Genomic DNA, 19102 nt, shown 5'->3' with positions numbered 1-19102 from the left:
GAGGGGGCGGGCGCAGGGGCAGTCACATGACGCTGAGAGCGGGGGGGGGGGAAACCGAGGCGCTGGGCGTGCGGGCGGTGCGGCCGGGCGAAGGAGGTGCCACCATGGTGAGTGGAGGGAGGAAGGAAGGAAGGGGGCGACCGGTGGGGCGGCTAGTGTGTGTGTGTGAGGATTGTCAGGCCTCCCCAAGCCAAGAAAAGCCCCCCTTTGAGATGGGAGCGTCCGGACGCCTCCATCTCCCGAGCGGGGGAAGGCTGACGGGCCTGCCCGGTTGCGGCTCCTCGTGAGGGGAGGCAAAAAAAAAAGAGAGAAAAAAAAATTTCTCCTCAGGAACGGCTCCCATAACGACGACGCTGCCCGGGAGGCCATATTCCACTCTCTCTCTCATACCGTCTCTATAGACGGGGTGGGACTATGGCTCCCATCATCCCCAGCCCAGCAGGGTCGACTCGGGAAGGGCAAGGAATTCCTGACAGGCGGAGGGAAAGCCGCGTCACGTGGTGCACGTGCGAAGCCTTGGGGGGGGAGGGGAGGAGGAGGAATGGCTTGGTGGTGGGGCCTGGCTGCGCCCCGCGGCTGAGGCGGGGGGGGGAGGGGAATAAGGTTGGGCAGAGGCGGTTGGGGGTGTCTTTTATAGAGGTTTCTATGGGGGAGGGGGTTGTTTGCAGGAGATGTTATGTTGGGTGGATCCCCCTTTGGTGTGTGTGTGTGGGGGGGCAAAAGGATCCTATTCTGTTTTTTTTTTTTTGGTAGTCCTCGACTTACGGCCACAATTGAGCCCAATGTGGAAGGCTTGCACACCAGAACAACTAGACACAAGGACAGTTTTTTTCCCCCTCTCCGAATGCCATCACTCTGCTTAACAACTAATTCCTACAACACTGTCAAATAATTTACTAAAGCTGTATGACTATTATTCTTCTCTTCCTTACTTGTACCGTGTTTCCCTGAAAATAAGACCCTGTCTTATATTTTTTTTGAACCCTGAAATAAGCGCTTGGCCTTATTGCCAATGCGCTCAAAAGTCCGATTGGGCTTATTATCAGGGGATGTCTTATTTTGGGGGAAACAGGGTAGATAGATAGGATAGATATAGAGACATGATAGAGGTAGGTAGGTAGGGAGAGAGAGAGAGAGAGAGAGAGATACTGTGTTTCCCCGAAAATCAGACCCTGTCTTATATTTTTTTGAACTCTGAAATAAGCGCTTGGCCTTATTGCCGTGTGCTTAAAAGCCCGATTGGGCTTATTATCAGAGGATGTCTTATTTTGGGGGAAAACAGGGTATCTATCTCTTCCCACTTATTACTATAACCAGGTTTCTTGTATCTTTCAATTTATATTGTTTTTATATGATTCCTAGTATGATTTGATAGCTTTATTAGTAACCTTGACTATCACTAAGTGTTGTATTTTTTTATTGTCGATGAACGTATTTTATTCTCCTTATGGACACTGAGAGCATATGCACCTCAGGCAAATTCCTTGTGTGTCCAATCACACTTGGCCAGTAAAGAATTCTATTGTTGTAAGGAAACCTTTATCTCCCTGAATGAAAGGATAATGTAAGTAAATAAGTGGTCGTGATAGGTGAACCTTTATGTATCAGTGAGTCAAGGTAAAAGCTGGACTGACATTGGGATATTTAAATACAGGCAGACCACAAGGGAGCCCAACATATTTCTGTCGCTCAGCGAAACAAACCTTGGTTTAAGGGGGTTTGGGTTAAGTGAAATGAAACTGCTGCAAAGGTCCTAAACTCTGAAAAAAACAGTTATAAGTAACTTTTTTCAGTGCCGTTGTCACTTGGAACTGTCACTAAATGAACTGTAAGTTGAGGACTACCTGTATGGGTAGTCCTTCACTTATGACCACAAGTGAGCCCAATGTTTCTGTGGTTAAGTGAGACATTCGTTAAGGGAGTTTTGCCCCATTTTGTGACCTTTCTCCCCACAATAGTTAAGTGAATCGCTGCCGTGGTTAAGTTAGTGAAACGGTTGTTAAGTGAATCCCCATTGACTTTGTTGGTTGGAAGGTCGCAAAGAGGGATCATGTGAGTCCGAGACACTGCAACCATCATAAATATGAGCCAGTTGCCAAACGGCTGAATTTTGATCACACGACCCTGGGGATGCTGCAACGGTCATAAGTGTGAAAAATGGTCATAAGTCATTTTTTCCAGTGCTCTTGTAACTTTGAACAGTCACTAAATGAACTGCTGTAAGTCGAGGACTACCTGTAAAGATGTTAGGTTTGCCTTAGACCAGTCCCCCTCCCAACTTTTCACAGCTCACTGACCTTTTCAAATTTAAATACATGAAATAAATAAATAAATAAATCTCCAACATCCGTCTCCAACATTTATTCTATGAATATAATTTAATACATACTACTTTAACAATGCTGCAAATAATAATAATGAATAGTGCTATTGACTCTTGAAGGGTTATGTTGACCACTTTGGGGAATCTTTCCTTAGATAATATAGTCATTGAGAGCTGCTAGGCGTTGGACAGTATCCAAATTCAATCAGTAGTTACATTATTTTTTAGTTTGTACATGTTGGGGGTCCTCAATTTACAGCCACAATTGGGGTCAGAATTTCTGGGGTTAAGCAAAGCAATGTTAAGTCAATTGCCCCTGAATGTACAACCTTTTTGTAGCCATGGTTATTAAGTGGATCACTGCAGTTGTTAAATGAGTCCTGCAATTGTTAAGCAAATCCAGCTTCCCTCATTGACTTTGCTTGTTGGAAGTGGGCTGTGGGAAGATCACAAATGTTGATCACATGTCCCCAGATTGCTGCAATTGTAAATATATGCTGGTTGCCAAGTGCCCAAATTTTGATCACATGATCACGGGGATGCTGCAATGGTCATCAGTGTGAAGACCATAGCACTTCCTGACCTATGCTTGATGTACCTTCAAGCTGATGTCAGCTCTTAAAAACTACATAAATAAATATCCCCCATGTTGAACTGCATCTAACCTGGTCTTCTAGTGGTGTACCCATCATTGCTCTAACTGAGTCAATCCACCTGGCTGCTCGTCATCCTTTTTCTTTCACCTTTCCCAGCATTACAACCTTCTCCAAAAGCTAGGTCTTCATATAATATGTGTCCAAAGTAGGATAATTTGAGCCTGGTCATTTGTGCTTGAGTGAAAATGCTGGGATGATCTATTTAATTCATTTGTTTTTTTGGCTGTCCCACAAGTCTTTTTCAACATAGATATTGTGTTGAAGTCTTCTTCAACACAGAATAATGATACATTGTTTTTGTTAGTATTGGTATTTATATATTGTTCCTCTCCACAGCTGCTCTGACTGGCATGCAACCAGAATAAAAAATGTAAAAACATCAAAGCAGGAGCCTGTATTTTTGCTACTATATTTTTGGTCTTCGACCATAAAGTTTTAAGCAGTATTGTTGGGAGCAAATTTAGGATTTTTAAAATAAAAACTCTTTCATAGGCCTGTTTCACGATCCAGTAATAAATATATAAAATTAATAAGTTACAGCAACTTTAAACCAACTTTAAAACAAAACAAACACTTTAATTTTCCTTTCTTCTAAACCAAGGAGAGAAAAGCATGGAAAACTGAAGTCCTGTTCACGTTCACTATATTTTATGTATCTCTGCCCCAGTTGTTTCCCTGACAGAACCAGTTGCTCACTTGTGTTTTTAATGCAACTAGTGAGGAACATGCTGTGGGCTGCATGACTCCTTGGTGCCTTTTGCACAGGCTGGCCCTGATAGTCTTATCAGAAAACATTCCTTTCCTTGTTTTCTAGCCAACTACACAGCAGTCTCCGCAAGATGAGCAAGAGAAGCTTCTGGATGAGGCCATACAGGCTGTTAAGGTGCAGTCTTTCCAAATGAAACGCTGCTTGGTAAGAACTGGTGGAATTGAATTCTTCTTTTCTTTCCCCTCGCGATGATTAACTCTGTGAATCGGATAAAACAGCAACCTGTTCATAGTTTTGTAGCCTTGTGTACTTCTCTGAAGTACACAAGCTGAATTGAATGAGGATTTTTTCTTCTCGGGAAACATCCAACGAGCTGCTCTGTTTAATTCATAAATATGCCAATTGTACAATTATTATTACTTAAAAACTTGTGCTGCTTCCAAAAACTGTTTAACTGTAAAATGTTCAATAATGTTGCTTATGTTTAAGTAAAAAAAAAAATGGGTACAGCAAGAATCCAAACTCTCTAGCCCCCCCCCCAAATTTGGGATAGAAATTTTATAAATTCACAAACCTATTTCCAGCTTTGTTTTAATGACTTGAATATTTCAAGAGGTTTGAGCTTTAGTAACAATGATAATCCAGAATATCTTTTTCAATTACTCCTTAAAGGGCTATAACCCTGGTCTCTGTGGCTTGTTTGGAAAATAAACTGCTAATTGATAAAGAGAACATGCATGTTGCACGACAGAAAATCACATATTGCTGTTATCATTTTGACAGGACAAAAACAAGCTAATGGATGCCCTGAAACATGCCTCGAACATGCTTGGTGAGCTGAGGACTTCAATGTTGTCTCCAAAGAGTTATTATGAATTGTGTATCCTCTTTAATTGGGCTGTGGCTCATTTAGCTGATAAATGATGCTTCTTGGTATCTGTGGATATCTCTGTGGTTGTGGGAAATATGCATAGGTCAAGAGCAGCAACCTCCCCGCCCAATCTGTAACTTGCTTCTGTTTCTCCATTTGCAGCCGCTGCTTCTGATCCAACCTCCAGCCTTGTCCAACCTGATTCTCGTGTTCTCCTATTAGGCTGGATGTTAGCTCCATTGTTTCCTTCGCATCTCCTCCTTTAGTTTCTAAGTGATGGGTTTCTCCTTGGTATTGAATGGAAATGATCAAAGTTGTGTTGCCTTAGTCTGTGATCCTTAATTGCAAGGAAAAGATATGGCGATCTCCGATGAGCTCCACTATCTAGAGGTTTACTTGACGGATGAGTTTGCTAAGGGAAGGAAGGTGGCTGATCTCTATGAGCTGGTTCAGTACGCTGGAAACATCATCCCACGGCTGTAAGTCAATTAAGAATCTCCTGGTCAGACATTCAGTTCTGATGGTTGGCTTTGGAGTTTTTGTGTGTGTGTGTGTGTGTGTGTGTGTGTGTGTGTGTGTGTGTTTCATTGAATTGAACAAAATGCTCCCAAACATAGGTTCCTGTCTACTTCTGCCTATTGGCATTAACCTACAAGATATAATAGGTAGTCCTGGACTTATGACTGGTCACTTAACTGCGCAGAGTAGTGAAGGGCTTCCCCAGGAGTATTTACAAGCCAGTTTCAAAGTTAAGCCTCCCCTCCCTACCTTTACAGCCATTTGCAATGTCCCCACAGCTACGTGATCGCATTTAATGTCAGTTTTGCAAAACCAACCCATGTTACATCTTTTTGTTTTTACTTAACAAACTTCGCAAAAATGGTTTTGAAATCAGGTTGGCCACGTGGGTGACCCATTTTACAACCGTCGCAACTTATGACTATGATGAGCAGACTCCACTGTGGTCTAAGTCAAGGACTACTTGTGTGCTACTTTGTAATCCTTGAAAAAAAAGAGATGACATTTAAATGATCATTCAGTTCTTCAGTCAATTTAAAAAGGGTACCTTAAGATGGTCTTTTGCTGTAACAGATCAGCTTCTTTGCAGCAGTGATGGCAATATGAATGAAAAATGAAATTAGAAAAAATATAGGAAAGTAATGGCATATTTATTACATATGCTTTATTCTTAGCAAATTCTAAATGGCTAGTGCTTCAAAAAGGAAAAGAAAATGGAGACGGGGGTTACAGGAATGAGCCAAGGTTGTGAAATAGCCTCCCTTGGAGATGAGACTGACCTCCACAATTTTTTCAAAAACTTCTAAAATCTGAGCTGTTTTGTGAAGTTTTTCCTTGATTTCATATTGCCATCTTTTTTAGTTTTCTGCTTTTATGATATTCTGGTTTTCCTTAACAACTCAGGACTGTTGGGTTTTTAGGTTGTCCTCTGTATATTTAAACCGTATTCTTTATGTAAGCTGCCAAGGGCCTCTTCTGAATGGTGGTGAGATGACAGTACTATTAATAAAATCAATAAGAAAATAAGAAAACCCTTAATCGAATGGAGTGTTGGAATGGTAATTACCAGCCTGCTTTTACCCTAGCCCAATTGTGGGAAATGAGTCTCGTAATATTGTCTCCCTTATTTCTCAGCTATTTACTAATAACTGTTGGGGTGGTCTACGTGAAGTCTTTTCCTCAATCTCGGAAGGACATCTTAAAAGACTTGGTGGAAATGTGTCGTGGGGTCCAGCATCCTTTAAGAGGCCTGTTCCTTCGCAACTATCTTCTCCAATGCACCCGGAACATTTTGCCTGATGATGGAGAGCAGACAGAGTAAGAGCTTTGAAAGATCGAATGTGTTATCTTTTCATCTGTGAGAAACACGTCTGTATTGAGGGGTGGACGGATAGGGCAAACTAGTGGCCCAGTTTGAAGGCCTGGGACAAATTCACCTGCTGAAGAGTTAGGGGCTCAGTGTGTGCAAGAGGGATTGGCTTTGGAATGTGAACATTAAAAGATATTTGAAATCCAAACCATCTTGAACTTGAAACACCTGGTTTTGAATTTGAAACTGGGCCTTCTGGAAATCTTTTGAGCTTGAAACAAAGTGTTTGGAAAACCTGAAACCAATTGAAAGAAAACAATAGTTCTAAGAACCAAAATGGCTGGAATTATGAGTAGATCATAAATATGTGAGTTGTGAGTAGGATTAATATGAACATTAAAATAAAAAATGAACGAACCACGTGACCGATGCTTTGCAGAATTTAAGCAACATGAGGAAACAGTGGAAATGTATTTATCTTTCATAATTGATTGGGGTGCAACTAATTGTAGCTTCACAGTTGTGGTGTAAAAAAGTTGTGGTGGCTGAGCTCAGGTTGCAGTTTTGTTTCCGTGGAAAGGACAAAAAGCCGTTTAGTCAGAAAATATATATTACATACTTTTCTTCCTAATGCAGAATTGGTGTCGAGACGATATTAAATCTGAGGTTCAAATCTTACCCCCAAGAGAGTTATTTTTATGATCCTTTCTCTCTACGGTCGCAAATGCATGCTGTCCCTTGGTTCAAAGACATCCAATCCACATCCTGGAAATACGCATTCTTGACATGACTCCCTTTGTTGGCCCACAGTGAAGAAACCACTGGGGACATCAGTGACTCCATGGACTTTGTGCTGTTGAACTTTGCTGAGATGAATAAGCTCTGGGTGCGAATGCAGCACCAAGGGCACAGTCGAGATCGGGAGAAGAGAGAGCGTGAGAGGCAGGAGCTGAGGATCTTGGTGGGAACCAACTTGGTCCGGCTCAGCCAGCTGGAAGGAGTCAATGTAGAGAGATACAAACAGGTGAAGTTAAATCCTCTCTTCTCAATTAGGGCATCTTTACTGCACCTCAGTTAGTTTAATTACTAAATTAATTACTCAATAATTGCATCTCAATTAGTTTAGCTTATCACTTCTCTAGAAAAAGGCATGTTTAGGTGAGGAAGAAGTTCAGAGTTTGGTATTATGTGGTTAATGGCTGTAGAAAGTATGCAAATAACAGACAGTCCTCGACCTAAATGGTTCTGTCAGGGTTCCAAGTAATATACCCATAGCAAACAAAACTCTGAGGCAGGCAAGTTCCTCAAAGAATAGGTTTATTGGATATGTCGTATTGGCATAAGCTGGTGAAAACCACCTCTGAATTTCTTTAATTAGGTGAAAACCTCTGGTCTCACTTAACGTCTCACTTAACAACAGAAATTTGGGCTCGATTGTGGTCATAAGTTTTTTTTTTCTTCTGTTTTCCAGATTGTCTTACCTGGCATACTGGAGCAGGTAGTTAACTGCAGGGATGCGCTAGCTCAAGAATATCTAATGGAATGCATCATACAGGTAACATGGCTTAAGGGAAGGTTAATTGGCAGGTTGGTACGGAGGATCTGATAGGCTGGAAAAGAAAGCCAATCATGAAAAGGCCACAATGCCATTCTTGAGCTAGCAGAATCAGCACCAAGAATGGATGTGTTTGGCTTTTTTAAAGATCTAAATGAGTTTCCAGAAACCTTTGTATATGGATTGTGTTCAACAACATGGTGTATGGTTTTTTGATGTTGTTTACATAAATGTTACGATGACTGGGCCACCATATTTTATGTCACTTGGTTATTTGGTTTTAGAGACATGGAATCTGTTGTTTTAGATTTAATTTTTATCATTTTAACCTTCCTGCAATCTTGACAGCTGGGGAAATATATAAATAACAAATAAGCAGAAATTGGCTGAGTTTATACAAGTTAGTAAGTTGAAATGGAGCAAATATTCTATCATGCTTTCGTACAGCGATCAAATGTCTGTTTACTAAATAACCTAGAATAATAATTGATCTATTGCTTCATCATGTCCTCCCAGGTTTTCCCAGATGAATTTCACCTCCAGACTTTGAATCCTTTCCTTCGAGCGTGTGCGGAATTACACCAAAATGTGAATGTCAAAAATATTATAATTGCATTAATTGATAGGTATGTAATGAAACAAATATTATAAAGTCTGTGCTGGAGCAAAGGAGAGGGGGAATCTTAGGGCCTCCTCCAGAAGGTTTAGAAGAGTTAAATATATATATATATATTAGGAAAACTGAAGAAAAAATTAATAGAGGTTGAACAGAAGAGGTGATAGTGTTAATAGGTATACATAGAAGGAAAAGATGAATTAGTAAATACAAAATGTAAATTTGAAAAGTGTTACATCCTGAAGTGTCTCATGCTTGAAACAGAGACCTCAAACTACTTTTGACCAGTTTCAAATTATGGTTCATATTACCTGATTGCAAAGAAGAAAAAGATGCATTTTGGAGGAAAAACTTGAGAATTTGAAATTGGAGCAGCTAATTGCCCAAAAAATTGAACAGATAAGGATATTCTCAAGGATGCGGGTTGTGATCCATGAGGACTAGTAACATGATTAAGGTAGATGTGTGGAGCTTTGATCTGAAATACAAAGGCTTGATTTGCCACTGATTTGTACTGGATTCCAATTAAGTCCTTTTCTATAGATTTTTGGGCGCAACTCTTGTCTCCCATCGTATTTTTGGAGACATGTGAACAAGTGTTCTCTAACTCCACCATTTTCCTTCCTCCCACCTTCCTTGTGATAGTTTTTTTTTTCCAAATAGCAATTTATGCCGGCATATGTTCAGAAAACTACAATATTTGCATGTACTTGGTATATGTATGTTTATAAATGTACATTTTAAAATAAACATTTGCAGAAGCTAGTTGTTTGCTGTCTGTGTGAGAGATGTATGTAAATCAGCTTTCTGGAGTGAGCTTAAAGTCCCAATTTTTTTTTTGTTTGTTTGTTTGCAGAAAGCTGTGACTAGAAGATTTCTCTGAAATGTAGCTTTAGATAGTTTCAAAGCTTGTTATATCATGTGGAGCAAGCCATTTTTTTATCCTTCTCCCCACTGTTACGTTGACATACTTTTCACAGCATTAAATAGTGAAAGATGTGGGGTGCTGATAAGGTTCCCCCCCTTTGTTTAACTACTTTGGGCAGACTGATTATGGTGGGCATGCAAATTGGCTGTGATTCACTTCATCAGTTTGGACTATGAAATCACTTCAGGGATGTGTCCAAAATCTTTTCTGAATTGTCCTATCGATTCGAAGGGCATTTGATGATTTGATCCAAAGTGTCATTTGCAAAGGATTTGATTTGGAGAGTCAGTCAAATTGTCTTCAAACAGAATCCTTAAATTAGAAATTTGTCCAACTCTTATGATGATTAGGAGCCCCCCCCCCTCCTCCTCTCTCCCGCCTAGCTCATGTTTAATTCTTATCTGGTGGTAACCATCTGCTGGTGAAAAGCTGTTCCATCTGTTTGTGATTTCCAGAAAAACAAGCCTTACTAGTTTGCCTTTCCTAATTGCTGTGCAAAGTTTTGGGAAGAGATTTGGGAGCATCGGAGTAGGGAGTCATAAAGGAAAGATGAAATTAACCATTGTGTTAATAAAAGCCAATTTGGATCAAAGAATCGTTTATCAGAGGAAGGTTGTCTTCATATGTGTACTCTGTCTGGCTTCTTGGGTGCACTCTGTGGCCGAGGGATGTGAGTGTGATGGTGTGTTCTGATGAAGTGTATTTAGCCAGGGAGGGATTTCATGCATGCCAACCTGAATTCCATGATGGAAGAAGAGTAGGATATGGATGTGATGGGTAAGGAGATTGGGGACCTGTCCCATTTTTCTCCAAGAGAAATCAAACGCTATAACTGCAAACATCTTGATTTGGACAGCACAATTGCCTGTTAGACAAGTTTGCAAGCTGCATCTCATAAATCTTGTTCTGTCTTTAGACTCGCCCTCTTTGCCCACCGAGAGGATGGACCAGGGATCCCAGCAGATATTAAACTCTTCGACATTTTCTCCCAGCAGGTGGCTACAGTCATACAGGTAACTGGAAAATAATTGCACTTTCTCTTCTGTTGCTTATCATAAATGTGTTTGCTGGGTTTGGCTTAATATCCTTGAATCTGATCATCAGCCAATCCAAGACAAAAATTATTATTTAATTATCTGTTAGAGGCTAAGGAAAGTAGCACAAAAGGCCGGCTGGCATAAGAGTGTCAAAAAAATAAACAAAAAGAACTTCATGTTGCCTTAATCTCTAGAAAAATGGGGAAGTATAGGTTGTAACAATATATTTCATTTTTTTTCAATCAGAAGTGCAGGGTATTAAAGAGTTCAGTGGTTCGAATCCCTAGTGCCGTGTAACGGGGTGAGCTCTTTTACTTGTCCCAGCTTCTGCCAACCTAACAGTTCGAAAGCACGTAAAAAATGCAAGTAGAAAAATAGGGACCACCTTTGCTGGGAAGGTAACAGTGTTCCATGCGCCTTTGGCGTTTAGTCATGCCGGCCAGCCACATGACTACGGAGATGTCTTCGGACAGCCCTGGCTCTCCAGCTTTGAAACGGAGATGAGCACCGCCCCCTAGAGTCGGGAACGACTAGCACATATGTGCAAGGGGGACCTTTACCTTTGCAGTGAAAGTCTTTTAACTATACTGATTACTTAATGTATTGAATATTTTCTCTTGGTGCTTTTTCTAGTTCTGGCTTATAAATTTAAAGGAAGGCCAGGGTGATTTGATTGCTTTAAGAATCTGTTAGAAAGGCACATACATATTCAATTCTTAGCTGCAAATTTGTATGCTGACAAAGAACTGCCTTCACAAACTGCTTATTATTTTCATCGCCTCAGCAATCAACAGGTTCTCAAGAAGTAGAGAAATTTCAACTTGCCTGGGATTTGAATTTTAATTGAGTATATCTTCTTTGGCAAAGTTAATGTGCTGCTAAATCCTTGACCCATTGGAAATTGGTTTATCTCAATACTGTGAGCATTGCAGATCGGCAATTTCAGGTTTTAGGCTGGAGTTTTTCCCAGTCATGCCTGTAAATGTTAAAAGTTTGAATGTGAGATCTTTTGTATGCAAAGGAAGCATTTTCCCCCACTGTAAAATAAGAGCAAAGGTGAATCTCCTAGAAACCCAGTCTAGCTAAAAATAAGTGCTTCTTTGACTGGTTCAGGTCTGGATAAGTGACTACAGGTAGTCCTCGACTTACAACAGTTCTTTAGTGACTGTTCAAAGTTACAACATTACTGAAAAAAAGTGTCTTATGACCATTTTTCACACTTAACAACCGTTGCAGCATCCCCATGATCATGTGATCAGAATTCAGACTGTTGACCATTGTCTCACATTTATGACAGTTGTAGTGTCCTGGGATCATATGATCCCCTTTTGTGACCTTTCTGGCAAGCAAAAGTCAATAGATAAACCAAATTCACTTAACAACTGTGTTACTAACTTAACAACTGCAGTATATTCACTTAACAACTATGACAAGAAAGTCGTAAAATGAGGCAAAACTCACTGAACAAATGTTTTGCTTAGTGACATAAATTTTGGGTTCAATTGTAGTCGAAAGTCGAGGACCATCTGTACTTCAGTTCGGTCACAGCTATAAAAAGCAAAATGTGATGTTCATAAATAGACATATCCTTCCTGTTACTCCTAATGCCCAAATACACTTCTTTTGCTTCCATTGTTGATCATCCAACCTTCAGTCTAGACAAGATATGCCTTCGGAAGATGTAGTATCATTACAAGTCTCGCTCATTAACTTGGCGATGAAGTGCTACCCAGATCGTGTGGATTATGTGGACAAAGTGCTGGAGACAACAGTGGAGATTTTCAACAAGCTTAACCTGGAACAGTAAGTTGATGCAAATTTCTTGGCTTTCTGCCGAAAAAAATCTCTCCCGGTTGGAGAAACAAAATAAATTCCTGCACTGTCTGACGCTTCAAATGAAGTGGCTTTACCAGGTCGATGAAAGAATTGAGGGAGCTGGCTTTTGGGGTGATGGAAATTGATTTCTGCCAGTTCTGTCTTCTTTCTTTTTTTAAAAAATTGTTTTATTCATAAATATTTTTGAATACAGAGTTTTGTCCGGGTATACTATTTACAATAGAAAGAGAGAGAAAAAAGATAGAAAATAGTAATAAATATTAACACATGTACTAATAATAGTAATATTCATACAATAAAATGTGTACTAAGAATAATAATATAACTGAAAAAGTTTTGAGTTTCTTTTTAAATTGACTTATTTACATTTTTGTTAATTATTGTAGTTATAGATCTTCTCTATTTTTAGTACAGATATTCATAGTCTTTCTTCATCTAATTTCTACCTCTTGTCTGTACCCATTCATAAAATCTATTCCATGTCGAATAGTATTCTGTCTCTTCTTTATCTTTTATTTTTAAAGTTAGCCTGTCCATTTCAGCACAGTCAAATTTTTTTCAAATTTCTGTCTTTTCTAAAGACTCTCTCTGTAAATTAAGACGCTAAAGCACTGGAGGCCCTCATGGATCACCCACTCTTTGTCCTTTCAGCATTGCAACCAGCAGCGCTGTTTCAAAGGAACTGATGAGACTCTTGAAGATCCCTGTTGATACCTACAACAACGTCCTCACTGTCCTGAAACTGAAGCATTTCCATCCTTTGTTTGAGTACTTCGACTATGAATCCAGAAAGACCATGAGTTGCTATGTGCTTAGCAACGTGCTGGATTACAACACAGAAATTATCTCCCAAGACCAGGTAAGGAAATCACGAGCGTCCACTTGTATTATTTAAGTGAGTTCTTTGGGGTCCGTAGCTGGGGCAGAACAGCTCCATGTGCAGAGACTCTCCTTCCATGATAGCCTTTCGTCTCCATCTTATGCTGATCCAGCAGGGAGGAAACGGAATGAGTCAATGGACCCCTGCTAGCAGTTCCAAGCCAAACCGGCGTGAGTTCCTTTTCTTTAGGAGCCGTCCTTGAGCTGAATGTGGTTTGCCTTCTGTAGGTAGATGCCATCATGAATCTGGTTTCAACGCTAATTCAGGACCAGCCAGACCAGCCGGCTGAAGATCCAGACCCCGAAGACATGGCTGATGAACAGGGTCTTGTAGGCAGATTTATCCACCTGCTTCGTTCAGACGATCCCAATCAACAGTATCTGGTATGGCCGCCTTCTGAGGCATTTTTGTCTTCCTTCCATAACTGAATGGTCACCCAAGGGGCTAGAATTCCTTTTCCTTCATCTCTGGTCATCAAATTAGCCAAGGGAGTACAATATAGTACATTGAGTGACCATATGCAATTGTTGGTCTGCATTCATCTTTTGTACTAAGTCATTATTTGTTTTAACCACAATTTGTAGGCCCAGCCTTAACTAGCTGAGTTTATCTAACAGTGTACATTACAAATCTTGAATTATTGTTTTGTATATGAACTCTAGGTCTGTCTGTCTGTCTGTCTACCTACCTACCTACTTACCTACCTATCCACCCACCCACCTACCTTATTGGCTGCCCATTTTACCGCAGGGTAAGATGGATAATTTGGTTCACAGATTCTGTGACCATGCTGGTTTATGTATATAGAAAAAATGATGAAAGTTATGAAATTGGACACTTGACTTCCTTTCTCTGGGCCTTTGTACTCAATTCCCCCCTTTTAAAAGGCAGTTTCCTAATTTGGAAGTTAGGCTGTTCCTTTGTGATATGTGTGTCTCGTAATATTCAGCGCATATACCAACATGGGAACCTTTGCATATTTTAGATTTTAAATACCGCGCGGAAGCACTTCGGTGCCGGTGGGAACCAGCGCATCCGCTACACATTGCCGCCGTTGGTGTTTGCTGCGTATCAGCTTGCATTTCGCTATAAGGAGAATGAGAAAGTGGTGAGTGGATCTGCATGTGATACAATTTGCTTCGATGGCTACTTAAGCTAGGAGGGATTGGTTGGAAATTGCAGAATAGAAAAGAAAGAAATGGCAAATTGTATGAGTCTAAGAAAGTTTTGACCAATGAGAGGGGATAAATTAAGTGCAGGTCTCTAAATTTGGTGCAATATGGAATAAATGGCTGAAAGTAATCTCTAAGCCATTGTTTAACAATCTTGTCAACTTCAACTCTCAGAATTCTCCAGCCAGCATTGCTGGCTAGGAAATTCTGGGAATTGAAGTCCACCCATCTTAAAAGTTACCAAGATTGGCAAATACTTATTTGGATCTGGCTGGACTGGATAGTATAAAACCTTAAACTGTATGTTGGAAAAAAAAAGAGATTATTTATTAAATGACATGTTTAGTTTTGCGTGGTCACACACCTTTTTTTTCCAGATCTAGATAGACTTTGATATGGAATTCTAAATAGAAGAATGCAGATTTTTTTCTTTCCCATCTCGGGTGACATCTTCTGATTTGTTCCCTTCCCCCAGGATGACAAATGGGAAAAGAAATGCCAGAAAATCTTCACTTTTGCTCACCAGACCATCAGCGCTTTGATTAAAGCCGAGCTGGCGGAACTTCCTCTCCGTCTCTTCCTTCAGGGAGCTTTAGCCGCTGGAGAAATTGGCTTTGAGAACCACGAAACGGTGGCCTATGAATTCATGTCTCAGGTGAGGTCCAGAAGATCTTTTTCTTTCTAGAGGCACCCTCCTCTTTTTTATTTTTCCTTTAAATATTTCTGATCACCATCGAGAGCAGCAAAAATAAAAACATTACAATAATCAAGATGATTTCTACTGGTTGCTGAAATACTTCGTGTTTTTTTTACTTTCAGAGGAATAAAAAATACAGTGTATAACACTTCTGTCTGTCTGTCTGTCTGTCTGTCCTATTTCCTCTGCCCATATTTCTTGTCTGAATCAGGCATTTTCTCTCTATGAAGATGAAATCAGTGATTCAAAAGCCCAGCTGGCTGCAATCACACTGATAATTGGGACATTAGAGCGGATGAAGTGCTTTGGCGAGGAGAACCACGAACCTTTGAGAACTCAGTGCGTGCTGGCGGCTTCAAAATTGCTGAAGAAGCCAGATCAGTGCCGAGCCGTTAGCACTTGCGCCCATCTTTTCTGGCCTGGCCGGAGCATGGACAAGAATGGGGAAGAGGTAAGGCCAGCCCAAGACTTGAGGAAATGGTCTTCTGTAATGGGCTGTGAGAATAACCTTGAGAGTTGGAGGAAACAGACAACAGATATTCTGCTATCTGTTCAGCTATCTTTTCCACCCCACGAAGGCATTTGGGTGGAAAAAAAAATGAAAGGACCCTCACTAGTTCTTTGGAAAGTAAAGGCAGGGGACGGGGGAAGTGCTTTCAGGCTGGAAACATGCTGTTGCTGTATTTTCACAATAAAGGTAGAATTAGATTTCTTGGTTTTGATTTCCTAATCTGGACTACTTTGGAGGGGATGCTGGCCGGGGAATTCAGGAATTTAAAGTCCACGTCTTACCATTGGTAAATTTGGAAAACACTGTTTAATGGGATTAATGTCTTGGTTAAGGAGAAATTCAGCCTTGGCATATCTTGGCAGGGTTCTGGAAGGAATACAGATTCCGATTGATGCATCAGAGGTGCAAATTGATTGCATTTTCTTTGGAGTTTTGTGAATTCCTCCATCCTTCCTAAATTGGCTAAATAAATATGTTAGTCATGCAGCTTACATTTGAGGAAAATCCATTAGGTAAATGTGTTGATGTGGGGAGTGCCAATCCCCTCTTTTTCCTTGTCTTGTTGCTTAGCTCCATGGAGGCAAGAGGGTCATGGAATGCTTGAAAAAGGCGCTGAAGATAGCCAACCAATGCATGGATCCCTCTCTGCAAGTTCAGCTCTTCATAGAAATTTTAAACCGATATATCTACTTTTATGAAAAAGAGAACGAGGCGGTAAGGAACAGGACGTTGTGTTTTATGCAGAGGTGCACAATCGCCCTCACTATCTCCCATCTCTCCAAAATTTCCATCTAAATGAGAACTTTAATGAGACCTAAAAGAAGGAACGTTCTTCTTCCCCTCCATCCAACTACAAAAGGAGGCAATCTTTTGACTTAAATTAAAATTACTGGTAGTCCTCGACTTACAACAGTTCCTTTAGAGACCGTACAAAGTTGCAACAGCACTTGAAAAAAATGACTTGTGACCATTTTTCAAGCTTAACAACCATTGTGGCATCCCCGTGGTCACGTGATCAAAAATTCAGATGCTTGGCAACTGACTCATACTTACGACGGTTGCTCTGTCCGGGGTGGGTGGGGGGGGGGGTCATGTGATCACTTTTTGCAGCCTTCTGAGAAGCAAAGTCAATGGGGGGAGCCAGATTCACTTAACAGCTGCAATGACTCACTTAATACATGTGGCATGAAATGTCATAAAATGAGGCAAAACTCACTTAACTAATGTCTCACTTAGCAACAAAAATTTTGGGCTCAATTATTGTCATGGGTCAAGGACTTACCTATAGTTTTCTAATGGTCTCTTAACAGTGTAAGAGTGCTCGACAGATGCTAAATTCAGATTTGGAGGCTCCTTTGGCACCATCCCTTCTTTGTCTGAAGCCCAATTGTTTTGCACAGCAGCACAACCTTGCCTTAAGAGGTCAGGCTACATGTTACACTTAGTCTGTGGTCCTTTACTTCTCTGCAGAGCACTGGGAAATAGCAGGGAAGGAGGCTGAGCATCTCATTTCCCAACAGCTTTTCTACTATTGGCGTGCTTTGAATATACAGGGCATAACTGAAGTTGAATGAGAAAAAAGAGTATAGGTTAGCGAATGTGAAAGAAATTGAGCAAGTTACAAAGTGGTGGACCATCATTACGACCTCAGGTGCATTATTTTATTAAATCTTCATGACCATCTTGAGTTCTTCTCGGCTTTCCTCTCCACAATTAAATCGCTAAACTCTGATCTGAGATCGGCCATTGGGTGAGTGGGCACTGAAAAATTCTGCCAACCTCTAGTTTCAAGTCCCACATTTAGTTGCGACCATATGATTTGCCTCTTTCTTGGTTGTTGCTCAGCAACAATTCCAATCAGCGTGGAGAAGAATGAGGGATGATGGGAGGTGTTGTTCGGCAACGTCACGGTGGTCTTGGCAACAAACCAGACTGTGCATTGTGTAAACCCCGTCTGTCTAACTTCACTTCTCTTTTTTTAAACACAGGTGACAATTCAGGTGTTGAATCAGCTCATTCAAAAAATCCGGGAAGACCTTCCTAATCTCGAATCGACCGAGGAGACAGAACAGATCAACAAACATTTTCAGAACACGCTGGAGCATTTGCGCTTGAGGAGGGAATCCCCCGAATCCGAGGGGCCAACTTACGAAGGGCTGGTCATTTAAACAAAAGACAACCCCATTCACCCACCCACCCATCCATCCCGGTCCCATTCTGTGGGCGCTTGTCCTCTTGTCTTTCCACGTACAACACACAAGGCATTTTGTTGTTAATTATCATTCTTCTTGCATTAGAGATCATAGACTTTTGTGCCTTTTGGGAGTGCCAACAATAGGCTTTCGGTTCACTCTTCTTCTTTTGTGTGTGTGTGTGTGTGTGTGTGTGTGTGTGTGTGTGTGTGTGTGTGTGTGTGTGTGAATGTGCGAGTATGTTCTAGGCTGCTGCTTCCAAGCATTTGGGATTTAAGTATTCCTGTCAGAATTTCCAAGGTATGGACTAGCAGGCCAATAGAAAATTAGCATGACTGAATCCGTTCTTCTAAAATTCCACGTGGTTGTACATCTCTCTCCTCCGCCTCCTCCTTTGTCTTCTGATTTTTCTCTCCTGCTCTTCTGTCCTCACATTTCCGCCCAAAAGCCATATAATCTCTAATCCACCTTTTCATCTGCAAGTGTTACTAAAGCTGTGGACTATTTTTTTTTTTTTTTAAAAAAATAACTTTTCATTTTCTTGTCTGTCAGATTCCACTTTCTCCTCTCTTTTTTTTTTTCATATTTGTCAGAGTTCTGTCAGATTCCCCCCAACCCAGAATATCTTCATGCATGTATTTGGAGTTATAAAGCACCATTCTTTTAAAAAAAAGGAAAGAAATTAAACCAAGAAAGTTATATTTTGCATATGGGGACTCAAGTGACATACAGTGAGGGTTCAGTATAGTACACAGGGCATATTTATCAAGATAATAGTAAGAAAATTCAAATCAGATGGTGGTCTATAGAGTATATAACCTTCAGTACTGTCAAATTAGGGGGAAATGCAATCTGTATCCTTAATTTGTGCCAGTATAACAATAAAGTTGCTATTAATGGATATGGCCTCAACTATCTCTTGTTGCATTTAATGATCATTCTAGCTCTTTTTAAAAAAGAGGCTGCAATTGATGACTGCATTAAGAGCGTCGCTATAGCAACCACGGCTGTTTTCACACGGGCGAAGCTATGCATTCAATGGGTTACGGCTTGGTGTATTGACTGGAAATTGCCTGATGAAGTCCGTCTTACTTTTCGACCCAAGTTTTGCGGGAGGTTTGCTTACGAGTAGGACGGTGCGGTGGCTCAGCAGTTAAGACGCTGGGCTTGTAGGCTGGAAAGCCGGCAGCCCACGTTCGAGACTCAAACTCCACACGACGGGGTGAGCTCCCACCCTCGCCTCAGCTTCTGCCAACGTAGCAGTTCAAAAGCATGCAAATGCAAGTAGCTA

General features: G+C 40.8%; 1 protein-coding gene across 1 annotated transcript; it reads left to right on the top strand.

The window, feature by feature from the left end:
- Positions 1–26: 26 nt before the first annotated feature.
- VPS35 (VPS35 retromer complex component) lies at positions 27–18325 on the top strand. The gene is made up of 17 exons (XM_070952854.1): positions 27–107; positions 3794–3892; positions 4472–4568; positions 4915–5038; positions 6213–6395; positions 7198–7411; positions 7859–7942; positions 8459–8568; positions 10403–10499; positions 12178–12326; positions 13011–13218; positions 13467–13622; positions 14225–14347; positions 14887–15066; positions 15320–15559; positions 16190–16333; positions 17608–18325. The coding sequence occupies exons 1-17, from the start codon at positions 27–29 to the stop codon at positions 17785–17787; spliced, it is 2469 nt and encodes an 822-aa protein (XP_070808955.1). The 3' UTR covers positions 17788–18325.
- Positions 18326–19102: the final 777 nt, after the last annotated feature.

This window comes from Pituophis catenifer, unplaced genomic scaffold, assembly GCF_029215685.1.
Source record: "Pituophis catenifer annectens isolate HBS135680 unplaced genomic scaffold, rPitCat1.0.hap2 SCAF_13, whole genome shotgun sequence".
NCBI lineage: Eukaryota > Metazoa > Chordata > Lepidosauria > Squamata > Colubridae > Pituophis > Pituophis catenifer.
This window is presented reverse-complemented; position numbering and strand designations above follow the sequence as displayed.

Coding starts and splice junctions, on each gene's coding strand:
- VPS35 (XM_070952854.1), top strand. CDS start 27: ATGACGCTGAGAGCGGGGGGGGGGGAAACCGAGGCGCTGGGCGTGCGG. Junction 3,893..4,471: donor TCCAAATGAAACGCTGCTTG/GTAAGAACTGGT, acceptor TCATTTTGACAG/GACAAAAACAAGCTAATGGA. Junction 10,500..12,177: donor AGGTGGCTACAGTCATACAG/GTAACTGGAAAA, acceptor TCCAACCTTCAG/TCTAGACAAGATATGCCTTC.